General features: G+C 50.2%; 1 protein-coding gene across 1 annotated transcript; it reads left to right on the top strand.

The window, feature by feature from the left end:
* Positions 1 to 4321: 4321 nt before the first annotated feature.
* On the top strand, positions 4322 to 6233 carry LOC136002512 (cyclin-dependent kinase 4 inhibitor B-like). Its single transcript, XM_065657626.1, has 2 exons — positions 4322 to 4568; positions 5970 to 6233. Exons 1-2 carry the CDS (start codon positions 4428 to 4430, stop codon positions 6231 to 6233), a joined length of 405 nt encoding a protein of 134 aa, XP_065513698.1. The 5' UTR covers positions 4322 to 4427.
* The last annotated feature ends 10454 nt before the right edge of the window (positions 6234 to 16687 follow it).

Raw genomic sequence — 16687 nt, 5'->3', positions numbered from 1 at the left:
TGTTAACTTACAGATCTCTGACATAAAAACAGTCATTGATTTGTTTTCTAGTCTGAATGCTTCCTTTACCACTGATTCAACTATTCTGGAAGAATATTTTCTTGAAGAGCCCCAAGGAAGCAAGTGGCATACCCAACATGGTAACCAAACATGGAAGCAAGTTCCAGTGTCTCTCTCACTGAATCTGTAACGCCTACACCTTCAGTAAGAATAACAGTGCACATAGAGAGCTAGGCAAATAGCTGTAAAATTGCCAGAAGTCTGTCTATGCAGTGTTTTGTAGTGCTCATGTCCACATTGTTTGAAAGAATATATAAGAAACAAGTGAGAAAAAAAAGAGAAAGTTCACTTCCAAAATAGTGTTATACTATTAAAAAGAGGAACAATTAAATTTTACTTAGTGCTTATACTTCCACTGAGAGAAGTCCAAGCCCAGCTTGTTTTTCTGTCAGATATATTTGCATAAATATTTTGATCCATGCAAGGAATGTTAGGTCACCAGTGCTATCTTCCTCTTTCCCAAAGAAAGAGACACAGCTGAGGGAAGAACAGAACCTACTGCTCCAAACATAGCTCCCTGAAGGGTCTTAGCTGAAAGAAAACATATTTGTGACAAACCTGCCAATAACATTTTTTCCTGCCCAGTGATAACTAGCCCAATTTTTTGCCAGACCAAGCCAAAGAAATTGAAGAAGAAACAAACTTTTACACAAAGACAGATTCTCCCCTGCTAAGGTTAGGTCTCCTGACAGAGGCAATTAGTATTTGAGGGGAGCACCGAATGGCCACCTTTCGCTTACAGATAAGCAGATAACCAGGGCTGGCACATAACTACTGGGAGATGCAGTCAGTAGGAGAACTGGCCTGTGAACCGATTATGTTTTTGGAACTGGAAGCCTGCTGCTCTTGCTGTCATGTTATCACCCAGCTTGAAGATTTTAAAACCTTTCTGCCTGATTCGTTTAATTGTGTGGTTTGGTTTTGGTTTCAAATCCTTACTGCTGTCCCCAAATATTCTTGCTATCCTACCGTATTCCGTTCTTCCTGGCAGACAACCCTGATGATATCCTACAGGAGTCAACGATGTCTAATCTCCCCAGTGAAAGCAGTAGCATGACTGACTATGGGGATTTTTACTAACGTCTGTACACAATTTATCAGGAAATTATACATTAAGATTATCCTGCACAAAAAACTTATTGCAGGTTTTTCAAAATCTGAAGCTTTTTAACCTGTACTAAATTACATTTCATTGAGGCACTGAGCTTTTTTCTGTAATTGTAAAACAAGGTTTTGGGAGAACTTCAATTTCTCTGCAGTCAAATCAGTGAAAACTAAGAAAATCTTCCTTTGTGGTAAGCTGCTTTTGAGTAATACTGAGCTGATTACACATTATGTGTACTAACAGTTATCTTCCTGACTCTCTTCATATTTCTCTTTTTTCCTTTTGACTGTAGAAATTGCTATCATTGCAGTGCTTGTGAGGTTTACCTACTTGCCAAGTGATTTATATTTATTTGGTGTTTTGTCAGTGTCTATGTGTGTATTTTATATAGTTGCAGTACACATTTTTAATACAGGTATGATGCCTCCCTAAATGATTGGTTTAAGGTTGTTACCGCACAACTTAGCCTTGCACAATTAACTGTGAAACCAGAACAAGTCGCTTTAAAGCTACCACCAATTGGACAGTGAAATTGCCCTTCAACCAGCAACTACAAATTCAGAGCAAAAGGAAAACACTCTATGAGACTCCAGCTCCAAAGCAAGGAGTTTTCAACGGAACTATCTTATTTTCACTCATGGGTGGGTTTTCAGTTCTTGGTTGGGAGAATAAGCATTTATGAATTTGAAAAGGTAGCCTTTTTGAGGGCAGCTTTCTTTTCCTTAAGAGTGTGGTGCTGCGTTTTTCTGAACTGCAGGAAAAATTACGAAGGACTCATTACTTTTTCATTCATGTATGTTTGACAGTGTTACTTCTCAAGATTTGTAAGAAATGCCAGCCTCTTCTGAAAGCAGTGTGAAGGACTATTTTGGGGTTTGTTTACCTTATTCACTACAAAACGTTGGAGTAGCAAGTGACTTAAACAAATTAGTAGAAAGCCTATCTTTCTTTAGACATTATTTTCATGCTTTTTGTTTGTTAAAATAACATGCCCTGCTTAAAACTTTCACAGAATTCCAGTGGACATGGACTGGTTTTCATTACCTTATGGATGTATCATTAGCATCAAAGCTCTGTTGGAACACTTTCTCTATCGCTAGTGCATGGCTGTCCTGTAGCTGGAGAAGCAGGATCAGTATACTGCCTCTACGGAACTGATTCAGCAATATTGCTGTTTACTCCAGCTGCTGCCAAAATTATTTTTCAGTCCTTTTAAGACTTAAGTATACTTTTCACTACTCGTGTGTTACCACTGTACAGTGGCCTACATATCAGCCTACACAGACTTAACCTTTCCTCCTGTTTCCTTTCTTTTACTATAGAGGTCTGAAGTATCTTTATTTTCTCATTTTATGGCACCCAGCTTTTTAAAAGAAAATTCATTGATAAAGAAAAAAGAGAGAAAAGAACAAAAGAAAACACACGCAGAAAACACAGAATACTATGAAATCACTAGATTGTGTATAAATGCTCAATTATTTAACCCCACAAACTGAACTGAAGAGACAGCCTTTCTTGGACACGCCTGTTAGCATTCTTCTGTTTGCTGCTGGTGGAAACCGCCTGCACCGTTCGGTGCTGAAAACAGAGCTTTCTTGGTAGTATAGCTGTGCATTTCTGAAGTATGGGGCCAAGAAAGTAACTTCCTTGTTTTGATAATATGTGCTAGTTGTTTCAGTAATACGTGCTAATTGTTTTAGATAAAGATGCACGTTAGCGCATGATTCGCAAAAGATTAAAAAGCAGAGAACGGCGATATAGAGTAGAATTATAATTGAGAACTTCCCGAGAAAATGAGCTTAGAGATCCCCCGTATCTGACAAAGGCCGCGTCCGTGCGCCAAGGTGAGGAAACAGGTCACTTTCACGACACTTCACAGTAAAAGAAACAAGGACACTGATAAATCTCAAGCAGCAACATCGTGAAACACAGCTTATTGAAAAAGTGAGGAGCTCCTACTTCCTCTGAGTCTTTGCACAACACCAGGAAACTTTCAACTCCCTTTGAAACACAAGCACTGCATTTATTGGTTTCACGATATTGGGTGAACCCGCAAAACAACCTTCGCGACCAAGAGGAAGATAGCCCGCCACCACAGTTTACCAAGGCGGTGACTCACCGGGCCCAGCAAAGGACATGTTTCCCTGTCAGCTCCGGGAAGCTTTTCCCCGGAGCGGCGGGTGACAAAGAGCGGCGGCCGCGGGGGTGTCCGGGAGGGCGGGGCTGGCCCGGCCCGGCGCGGCGGAGCTGTCCGTGGTGCTGCCGCCGCCCCGCGCCCCCCCACCCCGCCGCACGGAGGGGGTTCGGGTCTCCGCCGGGCAGCCTGGGAGCCGCGCAATCACCTTGCTGTGCTGAAGGAAAACGTGCCCATCCTCTGTGGCCTTTGTTTGGAGGAAGTGTTTAAAGTGCTGCTATTTTTTAATTAAAAAAAAAAAAAATGGAAACCATATGTTTCGGACTGAGGGTGGAGACGTCGCAGTCGCTGCTCGTATCTCCCTGCAGGCTTTCTGCGTTGCTGCGCCCATTGTGTGTTAGTAGGTGTCTGTGCCAACTAAAACAGCTTGGAAGAGCTGGCATTTCACCTTAGGAGAAGTGGAAGAAGTGCCGCCTCCGCCACCTCCTGCGGCTCGGGAACCGGCGGGTGTCCGGAGAGGGCTCGTGATATAAAGCCTTTCGCTCCTACCCTTTCCCCCGGCCTCTTCTCTCTTGGCGGTCAGGCACAGGTTAAGATGCTGCTGCCCTGAAGAGAGAGCCGGGGCGGAGGGGAGATAAATAAATAAAAAGAACAAAAAAATGGAGAGACGTCCCCGCCGCCGGACGCCCGCCCAGCAGCCCGGCCCTCTGAGGGCAGCGCAGGGCGCTCCGCCCCCTCGGGGCAAGGCCGGGGACCGGGCGCGGCCGCTGCGATCCGCTCCGCCGCGGTGACGGTGACACGGGAGAGGCGGGACCGGGCCGGGGCGGAGCCGCACCAGCTGTGCGGAGAAAACAAGGGGCGGGCGGCTCCGCTACGTCCTTGCAGGTGGAGGCGGCCCCAGGGACGGCACCGCACAGGCACCTCCGGGCCGGGGCCGGGTCCTGCTGCCCGGGGTGCCGAGGGCCGCCGGCGGCGCGGAGCAGCGCGGCCGGGCGCTCCCATGGGCAGGGCGCCCCCCGCGGGCCGCGATCCCTGCCAGCCCCGGGCACCGCGTGGCGGCCGAGCGGCGGCTGCAGCGCTGCGTGGCGCCCGGCTGCCGGCGGCTGTGAGACCGGGGTGGGCCGGGACATGGCGCGGCGGACGGGCAGCACGGCGGCGGACGAGCTGGCCAACGCCGCCGCCCGCGGCGACCTGCAGCGCCTCAGGGAGCTGCTGGACGGCACGGCAGACCCCAACGCCGTCAACTCCTACGGCCGGACTCCCATCCAGGTAAGGAGGGTCGGGGAGGTGCGGGCGGCGGGGAGGGGGCAGCGGCCCGTCCGAGCCCCAGGAGCAGCGGCGGCAGCCCCGGGACAGCCTCCCGGCGTCGGCCGCCCACCGGCGGCTGAGCTCGGCTGCTCTCGAAGGGGAGCGGCAGAGCCGTTCCTCTGGCTTCTCTGGAAAGCCGAAAGTCTATGACGGCCGCAACAGAGAGGTTTTAGTCTTAGCAACCCTTGACTCTATTTTAACCAACCCATAGGATGACTCAAAACCGAGAACTATAATGCTCATTTCGCAATAAACGTGCAATGAAAAGTAACGAGTCACCTTTTCAGAAAGAATTACCCTTTCGTCATAACTCATCTTCTACTTTTATAAGTCTATTAGTATTTTTCCTCTCCCATGAAATAACGTATATTCACTGATTCTCACAATATATTCGCTGATCCTTACGAGCAGAAACATCCGGGTGCGATAGCCTTGTCCAGCAGACCATGCAGGTACTCCGCTAACAGTCCCTGTGGGGCTCAGACTGCCCACATTTTGCAGTTGCTCGAATATATAGATAGATCTAGTGCCCAGAGAAGGAGTAGACCCTAGATTTATAAAGCTGAGTTAATTTCCGTGGTAGTTCTAGCCAGCTTCTTCTAAAATTTTCAAAATAAAACGAACTTGGCATAATTGGAGACGATATATTTAACTTTTACAGCCAGTGCTTGCGAAATTCTTTTCTACAAAATGTCGGTGCAGCATTTCACTCGAAACATATATCTGTTGCCGTCCTTCGACATGTTTTTTTTCTGTACCTTTGCGCGGCAGGGCTTCAGCCCATGCACTGAGCACACTGCCGGGTGCGGTGGAGGAAACGCTGCTTAGAAAACGGCGAGCCCGAGTTGGGGTAGCTCCCGGGGATTTTGGTGCTGCATTGGGCAAGGGCGTCAGGCTAAGAATGCGTTTTCAGCTTCTCTTGAGGGCGAGAGAAGTGCGGGCGCCGCGCTGCAGGGTAGTAGGTTCCCTGCACGCAAGTGTCCGCTTGCCAGAGACCTCCTGGAAGTGTCCCGGGTGGGAGCGGGGCGGCGGCAGCCCCCGAGAGCCGGTCCACAGCCACGCTGCGCGGTGGCCGTTGCAAAGCAGGTCGGGACTTGCCCTCGGTTCCCGCGGGGGTGCGCCGGGAGTAGGGCGAGCCCCTTCCCCCAGTACCTCTGCCCCACGGAAAACGGGCGTTTCCCCGCGCTGCGCAAGGCTCCCGCCGCGTCCGTGCTCTCCGCCGTTCGTGGCGTCTCCGGAGCTGATCTCTAGGCCCCACCCGCGGATTTTCCGCTCCTTTCCGCAGGCGATCCCCGCTCCTGCTGGGCTGAGCGAGAAAGCCTGAGCAGCTCTCCGCGGCGCTGACGCTGTCTCTCCCCGCAGGTGATGATGCTGGGCAGCCCGCGGGTGGCCGAGCTGCTGCTCCAGCGCGGAGCGGACCCCAACCGGCCCGACCCGCGCACCGGCTGCTTCCCGGCGCACGACGCGGCCCGCGCCGGCTTCCTGGAGACGCTGGCGGCGCTGCACCGCGCCGGGGCGCGCCTCGACCTGCCCGACGGCCGCGGCCGCCTCCCCCTGGACGTGGCGGCGGGGGGCCCGCACGGAGCGGTGGGCCGCTACCTGCGCCACCCGCCGCCCCTCGCTTAGACTCCTGGGCGACCCCATCCCCTAATTTATTGCCCGCGCCCGCTTCGGGAGACTCGAAGTCGAGCAGCATTCACGCGTTGTAAATAATTCACGGATCGCGTCTCCCGGCTCGGATGAACGAAAGACCAGAGGAATATGTATTGTTTTGTACGCTATACTTTGCATGTGTCTGTATGTTATCCTGCACTTGAAATCTACACACCTCGACGCCGCGCTTTATTCACGCGAGAGTCCAAAACACTGTGAAGAGTAATAAATATGAAGGAAAACCCCTGCAGAGAGATGGCACAATAAAACCTTCGTGTTTTCACAGGACCGCGTCTGGGCTTTCTGTTTATGCTCCTCCCCGGGGCTTTCTGCTCGCACTTCCCAGCCCTCCGTCGTACAGGGACGGGAGAGGCTCCGGGATCTCCCGGGCCCAAGCCGGCTACCACCCGTTTGATTTCAAACTCAAGTTAAATCGGACTCAAGGAGCGCTGAAACCAGTCTCAGCTTCTCCCTAGCAAAACCTGCCGAACGGCGGAGAACGGAGGCTTCCTGGAGAGATTGCGGCTTTGGCAAATACCTTCTTAAAACCATGTAAGGTGCTGTGCAAGTCTGTGCATGGGCCCGTGGCGCATCTGTGGCTCTTCTCATGGAAGCTGTAAACATGGCACCTGGAAGGAGAAAATAAAGAGACAATTGTGTCTCTGCAAGCCCGATACTGCCCTCGCTTGAAGTTATAGGTGCTTTACCAACTTTCAGGCGACCTTCCCTGAGTTACTGTAAGTTTACCAGTATTTTGAATAACAATTAAAAATCATACGTCCGAGCTCGGTCCCAGGATTCCCCAAGCTGTTTGGCGACGGCACCTTTGGTAAAGAGACAAACAAGTCGTTGTAACAAGTGTTTTTGACATCCGTGCTGCTGGAGGAGGAACGGGGAGGGGGGTATATTAATTTCCTGTGCGCTGATCCGTATTTCACTGACTGCCGCGGAGCAGGGAAGCTGGGTATGAGCATTCCACGGTGAAGCTGCCACGGCAGCCCAGCCTCCGCCGAGGGGAAGCACACGGCCGGGCAGACCCGCTCCCGCCGCGGCGGGTCCCAGACCTGCACGGGTGTGCTGCGGGAGGGGCCGGGCAGCAGCGGGCAGGGCGGTGAGGCTGGCGGCGAGGACGGCGCTTCCAGCCCGTGCGGCTGTCGCCGCTCCTGCGACACGAATGGGAGACTCTGCCTTCCCAACGCGGGGCTGTGCTCGCACATCCCGCGGGCTGGGGACAGAGAAAGGAATCGCAAGGCGGAGCAGCAGGAAAGGGCTAGTCTCCTTCCCCAAGCGCAAATCTCGGGCACTTCGCAGAGCTACCTGTAGCGAATTAAAGGGGAGAAAGATTTCTCTCCATTTTACATTCCTACTGAGTGTTCAACTCCCAGATATTTCATACGTAAACATTAAAAATAATACATATATTTTTATATAACGTATTGGATCATGTAATTTATTGCAACATAATTTCATAGAAGGCACGCTTTAGAATTACTTCATACAAATAGACACGCTATAAATACGTAGTTATGCTGTTTATGTACATAGTACATCTATGTAATACCTGCATTAAAACGTACATAATATGCATAGATATCAAAAACATTATGATTATGTATCAAGCCTACGTATTTGCTTATCAATTATTTTATGTGTAATATACTTACATTTAATTTTAACCACATTATATGTATACAAAATATGTACAAAAAATTCACTTGTGTTTAGTCTATATTCATCCTTGTTTACTATAATAATGGCTAGAATATATATTTTATACATATATTTAAATAGAAAATACGTAAGATTACAACATGCCAAGATAATACCTTGTGAAATTGTACTGTACTCTGCCTCAGTACATGGCATAGCCATAAGCGAGCCGAGGACAATAATGGGGACACAGCAGTCAAGAACCTGCATCCCATGCCTGAGGGAACCGGGATGGAGCCAGGACCAGATGTGGAGACAGGGCTAGGGTAGAGCCTGACTGTCCTATTTACAGAAAAGTAAGGAGCTGATAAACTGCACTTCCAACCTTAGTTAGACCAGTATTCCTATTTTTAAAGGTCTTTTTTTTCAATAACTAGAATTCGATTTAAAATTTGGGGTCTTTCCATTACAGATTATGAAAAACAACAACAACAACAACAACAACAACAATAATAATAATAATAATGCATAAAATCGGCAGGGAAATTGCAGACTTTCCTAGACTGATCGCACCAAACAAGCAGAATATGACCTCAAAAGCCAGCAGGGCTAAATGCGCAGTAGCTATAAATTTGCCTCACGCCGCAGATGCAGAGTCCCTGCCCGGGCCGGGCCCACGCGGGGGTTACTTACAGCGTGGGAGGGTGTCGTTTCCCAACACGATCCCACTCGGCCGCGGAAACTTCCACGAACACCTTTTATTCTGGCAGCAGCGCCGGCTCCAGCGCTTGGAATCGTGCCTGAAAAGAAAAATGATTGTTAACAACAAACAGCAGCAGCAACACACATTTCGAGAAAGCCCTGAAGCATTGCGTTTAACGTCGCAGATTACTCGCGCCTTTTATTTTTAATATCGCAGTTGTAATTGAATACATGTGGAGACACACGCACACACAGACAACCATCTGCAGCACGGTTTGCGCCCTGTGCACGGGTGAGATGCTCCTTGGGCCCGGCTCGGCCATGCATTCAGCGTTGGTGGGTATTTAGTTTCTATTGCCAAAACTGTCAGTTCATCCTCCCACCGCTGCTCCAGCACCTGTATCCTGCATCCAGATAGGCATCCATTTCTCTTAGTTTTGCCTTGCCTGTCGGGGAGGGGTCGCCATGGAAGTGGGAAAAAAATGAAATGAAATGAAATGAAATGGAAAATAAAATAAAATAAAATAAATCTCTCGCAGAGCTGCTTTCATTTCGAAATGGCTGTTTTCACTCACCCACTTCCCAGGCTTGAAATCGGACTCGGTCCAGGAGAAACCAACACAGGCTCTTCTTCATTAGCATCGCTGTTAGGGTCGCTCCCTTCTGAGGCAGAAGAAGGGACCTCCTATTGACATGAGTGTTATTGCTGTTTGTCCAGCCGAGAGAAGGAGGTGTTTGTTATGCGGGGGGGGGGGGGGAGGGGGGGGGATGTTGTACACGCGTATATTCGTTGGCCCTCCCCGGGACGGCCGCGCTGCCTCCCCTTCCCGGAGCCTTCCCCGCCAGCTCCCTGCAGTCCCTGCGCAGTCCCAGCTCCGCGCCGCGCCGCGCTGCGCCTAGCCGTGCCGTGCCGCGCCGAGCCGAGCAGGGCCCCGCCGCTCCCGGGCATGGCGAAGATGCGCCCGCAGGACCCGCACCCTCCCTGCTCGTCACTCTTGCCCGCGCCCCTCGCGGAGGTACCCGCACCCTGGGAGGGAGGATGCGCAGGTAGACGGGCTCCCAGGGAGAGGGTGGGACGGGGGCAGCGGGACCCCCACCCGCCGCCTCCCAGAGATCCTCTGCCGGGCGGCAGGTCGCGCTCCGCCCCGGCTGTCAGGGGGCTCAGAACCCCCCGGGCCGTCCCTCCGGTAGCGCCGGGAGCCGGCCCAGGAGGGGCGGGCCGGCAGGTTGCTCCGGGCTTTTCGGTGCTTTCTCCCCGCCCCCCGCTCCAAAATCTCACCCTTCGAACAGAAAACAAAGCGGTCCGGCACCGAGGAGCACGACCGGCGAGAAGGTCGGGGGAGATTAAACAGTTAATTACCCGTTTCTGTTACCGGCGGGGGGAGACGAGATCCGCTTTTTTTTTTTTTTTTCTTCGCTCCGCTACGCAACGGCCCCGCGTCGCGTTCAAATGACCATGTGACAAGGAAATAGCTGTTCGCCCGGGGCAATACTGGCCTGTGCTTTTAAAGAGGCAGGGATCCGCTAGCCGTCCCTGCGGGGCACTACCGCGGCCCCAGGAGGGGCGGGCTGGGGTCGCGGTGCGCCGGGCCGCCGCAAGCACAGTCCCCCCGAGGGAGTCCCGGAGGGAAAGAGGTCCAAACCCAACCAAATCAGAAGAAAACAGAAATAAAATAAATTAAAGAAATAACACCCTCCCCCCTCCAAACGGAACGGGAGGCGGCATGTTTGGAGGGGACAGACGGGGCGGGGGGCAGGGCAAGGACATGTCGTCAAGGCTTTATTTGAAAGCAGAGGAGCGCCTTGCGATTGGCCGGCCTCCACGCCCGTTTAGTGGTGGTGCTCCTGTGGGAGGGGAGAGGAGCCGGCGGCCTCCCCCGGTCCCATCCCCCGCCGCCGGTCCTCCTTCGCCTGCTTTCGAGGCGGGAGCCATCATCATCGGAGGCGTTTAAGTGCAGAAGCGGGGGGGGAAGAGGGAGGGGAGGGGGGAGGGGAGGGAGGGAGGTAAGGCAAAATGGGGAGTCGAAATTAGTCAAACGGAAAAGAAAAAAAAAAAATAAAAAAAAGAAAAAGAAAATAAAATCCTCTCCAATGAATGGAGGGTGAGAGGGCCGATTCCCCAATGGGGCCCCGCCAGGGAGGTATTTCTAGCGCGGCACACCAGGGGTTCCCCCCCGCACCCATGACCCGCCGGTTAAGGTGCACTGTCCGCTTTCGGAGCGCCCGCAGCCTGCTCCGCGCCCGGGCGCTGGGCTGGCGCATCCTCCGCGGCGTCGTCGGGGCGCTGGGTCGGCGTTGGCATCTGCTGCTGATCCTGCGGAGAAGGCGCCGCGGGAGGCCCCGGCACAGGTAGGGCCCCCGGGGAGCGGGACTGTTGTCGTGGATGGCCCGACGGGGCGGCGGGAGCGGGAGGTGGTGGGGGCCGCCCCGGGGCCGGCGGGAGGCCCGCTGCTCCCGGCAACTCGGCCCCGGTCGCGCAGCGCCCCGGAGCCCTCTCCGCACCATATACTCAGATTGCACCGGGAACACGTGAGGGTTTTTTTCCTCTCTCTCTCTTTTTTTTTTTTTTTTTTTTTTTTTACGCAGTAGAAAAACTACAGGTTCTTGAGAAGTTATAGTGTCTTATTTCTGCCTTTTTCCCGTCCCCTTGAAAAGCTTTATTTTCGTTTTCTCTATTGCTAGTTTAGAAAAGAATAAACCCACCACCCCTCACCAGTAGTTGCAGACGGTTTCTTGCGAACAAGGAACATAACTTCTTCTCTGAAGAGAGAAAATGGCCACTGTTTTCCATGTGTCTATTACTTTCTACTGCTGTAAATGACAGTGAAATACTTTGCTTTCCCTTGCTCGTATATAAATATGCACAATAAGGGTCACAGCAGCTGAGCAGCGTCAGAAAAAGTAATTAAAATACACACGTATAAAGGACTTGAGAGACACCCGGGGTTCAGGCGTTTTTTAGAGAGTTTTTCCTGATTGCAGAATGCAAAATCGGATCGTTGTGGATCTGCGTGGCGCAGTTTAGGCCTCGATCATTACACATAATTAGACACATAATGAACGATAAAGCGAATATTAATTCTGATGAGTGTTTGAGGATTGTTCTGCAAAATCCTCATGGGGGGTTATTAAAGGAGTCCACAACCTCGCCTATTCCAGAGCACAGATCGGAGAACAGAGACAGAAGAGAAGGAAAATATAAATATTTGCCTAAAAATATGTGCAAAAATTTATATTATATTTTTATATATATATATAAATTAACCCTTCAAGATCTGGGTCTTTAGATAAAATAATTCACAATTTGACTGCCCCGGTGTCTGGTTAGATCACTTTCAGCACTTTTTGAAGGTCAAGTGTGGGGAGACTCAAGTATGTGTGTTGTGTGTATTTTTATGCATATATAAAAATCAGAAACAATATTCAGTTTTCCTTGTTACCTTCAAATCCCTTGGTTTTTGCATTTGTAGTAGGCCTAATTTCTTCATCTTACGGTAAACAGGGGAAAAAGAAACTATAAACTCTGGCCGAACCGAAATGCACGAATCTCGAATATAAAACATAAATATGAAGATATTGATTATGTCTAAGTAAATTCGCTGTAGCAAGGACAAAACCCTCTCATGGATGAGGCTTTGTGGCATTTTTTCCTCTCTGTTTCCACACTTGCTGTAAATGCTGCTGCATTTTTTTTTCCTTTCTTTCCCTCGAGCTTTTCATCGGGTAGATCGAGTTCTACTAAAATGCCAGTTAGGTCTAAAATAGTTACTGAGATGTGCTGAAAATCTGATCCTGAAGGGACTCGGAGGGGTGAGACAAGGGTGTGTGTGTTTAATTCAGGGGGGAAAAAAAAAGTAAAAGGATGAGATTTTCCCTTTTGCCTAGTCGTACTTCTTCCATAATCACAAGTAACAACATTACAGTCACAAAAGTAATGTATAAATATTTTAGCACCTCGGAGACAGCAAATCCCGAACCCATAGTATTTCGGGCCACAGTTTGCAGCAAGAGGGTGGCTTCATGTTCGGATTAGATGGAAATTTATTTCGGGGGGGGGTGGAAATTGGAAATAAAGAGAAAATAGCTCTTTTGGCCTCATTTTTCTATGTAAAGAGATGGGTCCTATTTTCAAGCTCTGTTCAAAATGAAATTGCTTAATTAAATAGATGGAACAAAGAAGATTTTATCACTCGAGCAGTGTTAGAGAGTGTGTCTTTCGCTGAAACAGCGTCCAGGAAGCTGCTGCTGGACCCCGAGTGGGTCCAAGGCGGGACCGACACTCAAAAACTGTTTGATAGTGACAGTCCGACAGTTGCCTACCCGGGCAGAGCACTGGCCGTGCGCTGGCATATTTATATTCCAAAATCTACTTATCTTTATTTCTTAGGACTATGGGAGAGATTTTATTTCTTTTGCCTTGTGTGTGTATTTGTTATTTGTCTTTTTTTTTCCCCTCTCGTTTTAATTTTTTTTCTTTTTTGTTTTGTTTTGTTTTTTAAAGGAAGGGAACATTTTCCCTGATGAATGCTTAAATACTTTTTGTAAAGTGTAAGGTGATTATCTAGAGCCACCTTGTCGGTTTACTTTCCGATGACTCCTTAGCCCAAAACGAGGGACCGAAACAATATGCATGTAAATTTTTTTGTAGGGTTTCTAAGAAAAATGTAAAAATATCTAGGGATATTTTCACATATCTAGGGATATTTTCACAGCTATTTAGGGCAGCGTACTACATTCAGAAATGCATTCTGCGCAAGTTTTTATCACACGACTCGGAAAAGAGAAACTGAAGTATTTATAAGTATTTATTCTTTATTATTGTAGGTTGTTGTGGCGTGGTGGTTTGGTTGTTTTGTTTGTTTGTTTGGGATGTGTTCTTTTGTTTTGTTATGTTCAAAAGGAACCTCTATGGCACATCTTTTAAAGGTCTAAAATTAAGGTCATAGATTTTCCAGTTCTTACCCAATAAGTGTAATGAGGATAATTCTCTTTGCTAATACACCAACATTTTAAGCTGGCGAGTAGAAGGATACTGTAAACTATTTTATTCATAGGTTTTGCTTCATTTTTAGCATAACTGCAAACAGCTGGGGTTTTTTACTCCTTAATTGTAAATCAGGTTATTTCTGTGTAACCTCTCCATTGTATCCCCCACCCCTGCCCCTCGTGCACCTTTTCGACAACTTACAGGCGAGGAAATCCCAACATTATATTCTCTAGAGTTTGTCTTTTTGTTGTATTTAATTAACTCCTAACGTTATTACCGAAATACTTCTTAGATTATAATATAACTCATGTATACTTTTTTTTACCGTTGAATGGGTAGTAATAGCTAAGACTTAAACACGGCATAAGATGGTTGCTTTTGGTAACTGAAAATTACCTTTTTTGTCCTGTATGCTATTACCAAAACATCCCAGAACAATTTACAGGATTGCTGTACTGTAGTATTAAAATGGATCTGGTTTTAATATCAAAGATCTCTATTATTGAAGAGTGACTTAAAAAAAATTTAAAAAAAAAAAAAAAGTAGAAGAGCAGAAATGTGAGACAGGGAGACTGCTTAACTTGGATCGATTTTTTGTTTGTTCGACAAAATACCTTTCCTGTAAGGTTTGTTGGGGAGGTAAGGTGTTTTCTCCTCCCTTCCTCCCTGATACAAGTGTAATACGAGGGTCATTTTCAAAACATGTTACCACGGGCTCGGCTATTATTTCCCTACTTTCAGATATGACCGTGTGTTTTTATGTTTTGATTAAATTGAGGTCGTTTGCTGGTACCAGAATTGTGCAAATGGGATTTGAATTCGTGGAGGAACAATTTGTATAACTTCAATAATGTAACTCGAAAGTGTGTATTTTAATGGTCCAGTAGCTTGGCAATTGCTTTGGAGGCTCAGTTAGCACGGGGCTGTATTTGTTGGTTTACACCATTCTGCGATTTCGTAGCTTTTTTAGCAGGGATGGAGATGCAGACAGGCCCTCTGACTCCTCTAACAACGTCTTCACTTACAAATATGTTGAACTGGGAGTGTATATTTTTTTATATACTTACATATTCACAAAAAGACACGTATGTAGACATTTATACATACACAGACGCACGAAATCCACTATCAATACTGTTTCAGAGAAAGCAAGATTAGCCAGCGACAATATGCAACGCTGCGGCGCTTTACTATTGATTTGAAATTTTAAGACACCCGACACACACAACCAAGGAGGTCGTCGGATTTGTCTCTACACACCTATGATTAAAGGCAGAGAGCACACGAAGGACTGAAGGACATTTTCCCTGTTGGGTGGGGGATCATTTCCTCTTAATTTTTCACACTTTACGGACTTTAAAAAAAATTACTTGTACATTTTTTAGCGATTTATTTGTTTATTTAATCGCCTGACAGCCCTGGGGTCTGCTCTTTATCACGTGCTGCAACAAAATCACGGTGTGTGGGAGCCCACCACAGCTCCCTGCCAAGCGAGTGTCTCACTCTATCCAAGCCCGCTTCCTTCAAATGTCGCACCCTTCTCTTGCAACGACACTTTCCCCAGAAACTTCCCAAGGGAGGCCCAGAAAGCCATCAGATGAGGAAATTTCAGTGAACTTCTGACTTGCCTATGCAGGGATAAATTTGTGTTCATTTCTCCTCACCCAGGGATGCTTCTGGCTTTCGGCCGTCGGTACATATAGAGAGAAAATGGCCATTTTCCCCCTTTCGCCACGCAGGGCTGCTCGTACACCCGAGCGACAAAGAGGAGGTTACAGACGAAGGGGAATAAAGGTGCATCTGCACGGCAGATACTGCTTCTGTAGCAATTCCACCGATTTTCTGCAATTAAAAAGAGATTAGGGAACTGACATGGGGGAGGGGGGGTGGGGGGAGGGCAAGAAAGGAAAAAAAAAAAAAGCCCTAAAACAATTTCTTAATCTATCTTCTGTATTTGCTCACTTCACCAGCCGACCTCGGCGGTGGCTCCGAGACGCCTCGCTCTCCGCGTTGTCCTGCGGGAGCCTTAGACCCCCTCCTTCGCCTTGTCTCTAACCCGGGTCTGCCCGTAGCTTCGATGTGGCGAAGTAAATCCCTCAAGCCCGCGGATCGTGGATGCCGCGCAGACCCGCGGGCGCTCGTCCGATCCCCCCTCCCCTGGACGGGGGGGGTCGCTTTGTGTGTGTGGGGGTGTATCAACGGCCCGCAGCGGGGAGCTGCTTTGTCCGAGGGGGATGGGGGGGGGGGGGGGGCGCGGAAAGTAAGGGGAGGAGTCAGGTGCTTGCTTTTTGGGGACTTTTACAGCGGCAAGGCGAGGCCCTGCTCGGCCTCTGGCTGCCGGGCTGGAGCCGTACCTTGTCCCGGCTGCGTCTCGCTGCGGTTTTCCTGCCCGCGAGAGGCTCCCGCAGGGGCCGGGGTGAAGCTGTCCTCTTCTGCCGGGTGCCATTAGGTGGATCGCAGACTTCCTGCGGGCACGCCTCCCTTCCTCATCCGGGCCGCCAGCTCCCGGCCGGCGGCGGGATGGAGGGACGGACCCCCAGACCTACCGCTCGGAGAGGCTCGGGGCGGGGCAGGGCCCCCCTCTCTGGAGGCAGAAGGCAAATCCATCCCTTCCACAAAGTCTCGCTCTGCCCGGGAAGGCTCTGGTCCCCCTGCTGTCCCGCCTGCCCCAAGCAAGACAATCGCGGGGCGCGTTCCCACCTGCCCGGGCCGGGGCGGCCACGTCCAGCCCGGGCAGCCGGGAGAAGCCATTTGTCAGTGGGATGCGTCCTCCTGCCCTGCCCCAACACCCCACCTCCCCCGCGTGGGGAGGGGTGGGGGGCGCAGGGCCGCAGCCCCATCCCCTCCTTTCTCTCGCACCGACGGCGCCTCCGGAGGGAAGCAGCGCCCGCAGGAGCCTCTCCGCGCTGTCGGGGGTTGTGAAACCGCGCTCCCCCGCGGGGGTGCCGAGGTGCCCCCCGCTCTCAGCTTGCGGAGCACTCTGTCGGCACCCCGCGGTCCTCCGCCGCCCCCCCGGACCCCTCAGGGAGGGTGCGCTGATTTTACCGCAGCCGCCAGCACGGCGCTCCCCTCCTCGCTTGGAGCCGGG

This window comes from Caloenas nicobarica, chromosome Z (assembly GCF_036013445.1).
Source record: "Caloenas nicobarica isolate bCalNic1 chromosome Z, bCalNic1.hap1, whole genome shotgun sequence".
Taxonomy (NCBI): Eukaryota; Metazoa; Chordata; class Aves; order Columbiformes; family Columbidae; genus Caloenas; species Caloenas nicobarica.
This window is presented reverse-complemented; position numbering and strand designations above follow the sequence as displayed.

Bases quoted from the DNA above. Each gene is read 5' to 3' on its own strand.
- LOC136002512 (XM_065657626.1), top strand. From the start codon at position 4,428: ATGGCGCGGCGGACGGGCAGCACGGCGGCGGACGAGCTGGCCAACGCC. The intron at 4,569-5,969 runs GTAAGGAGGGTC...CTCTCCCCGCAG, and splicing joins ACGGCCGGACTCCCATCCAG to GTGATGATGCTGGGCAGCCC.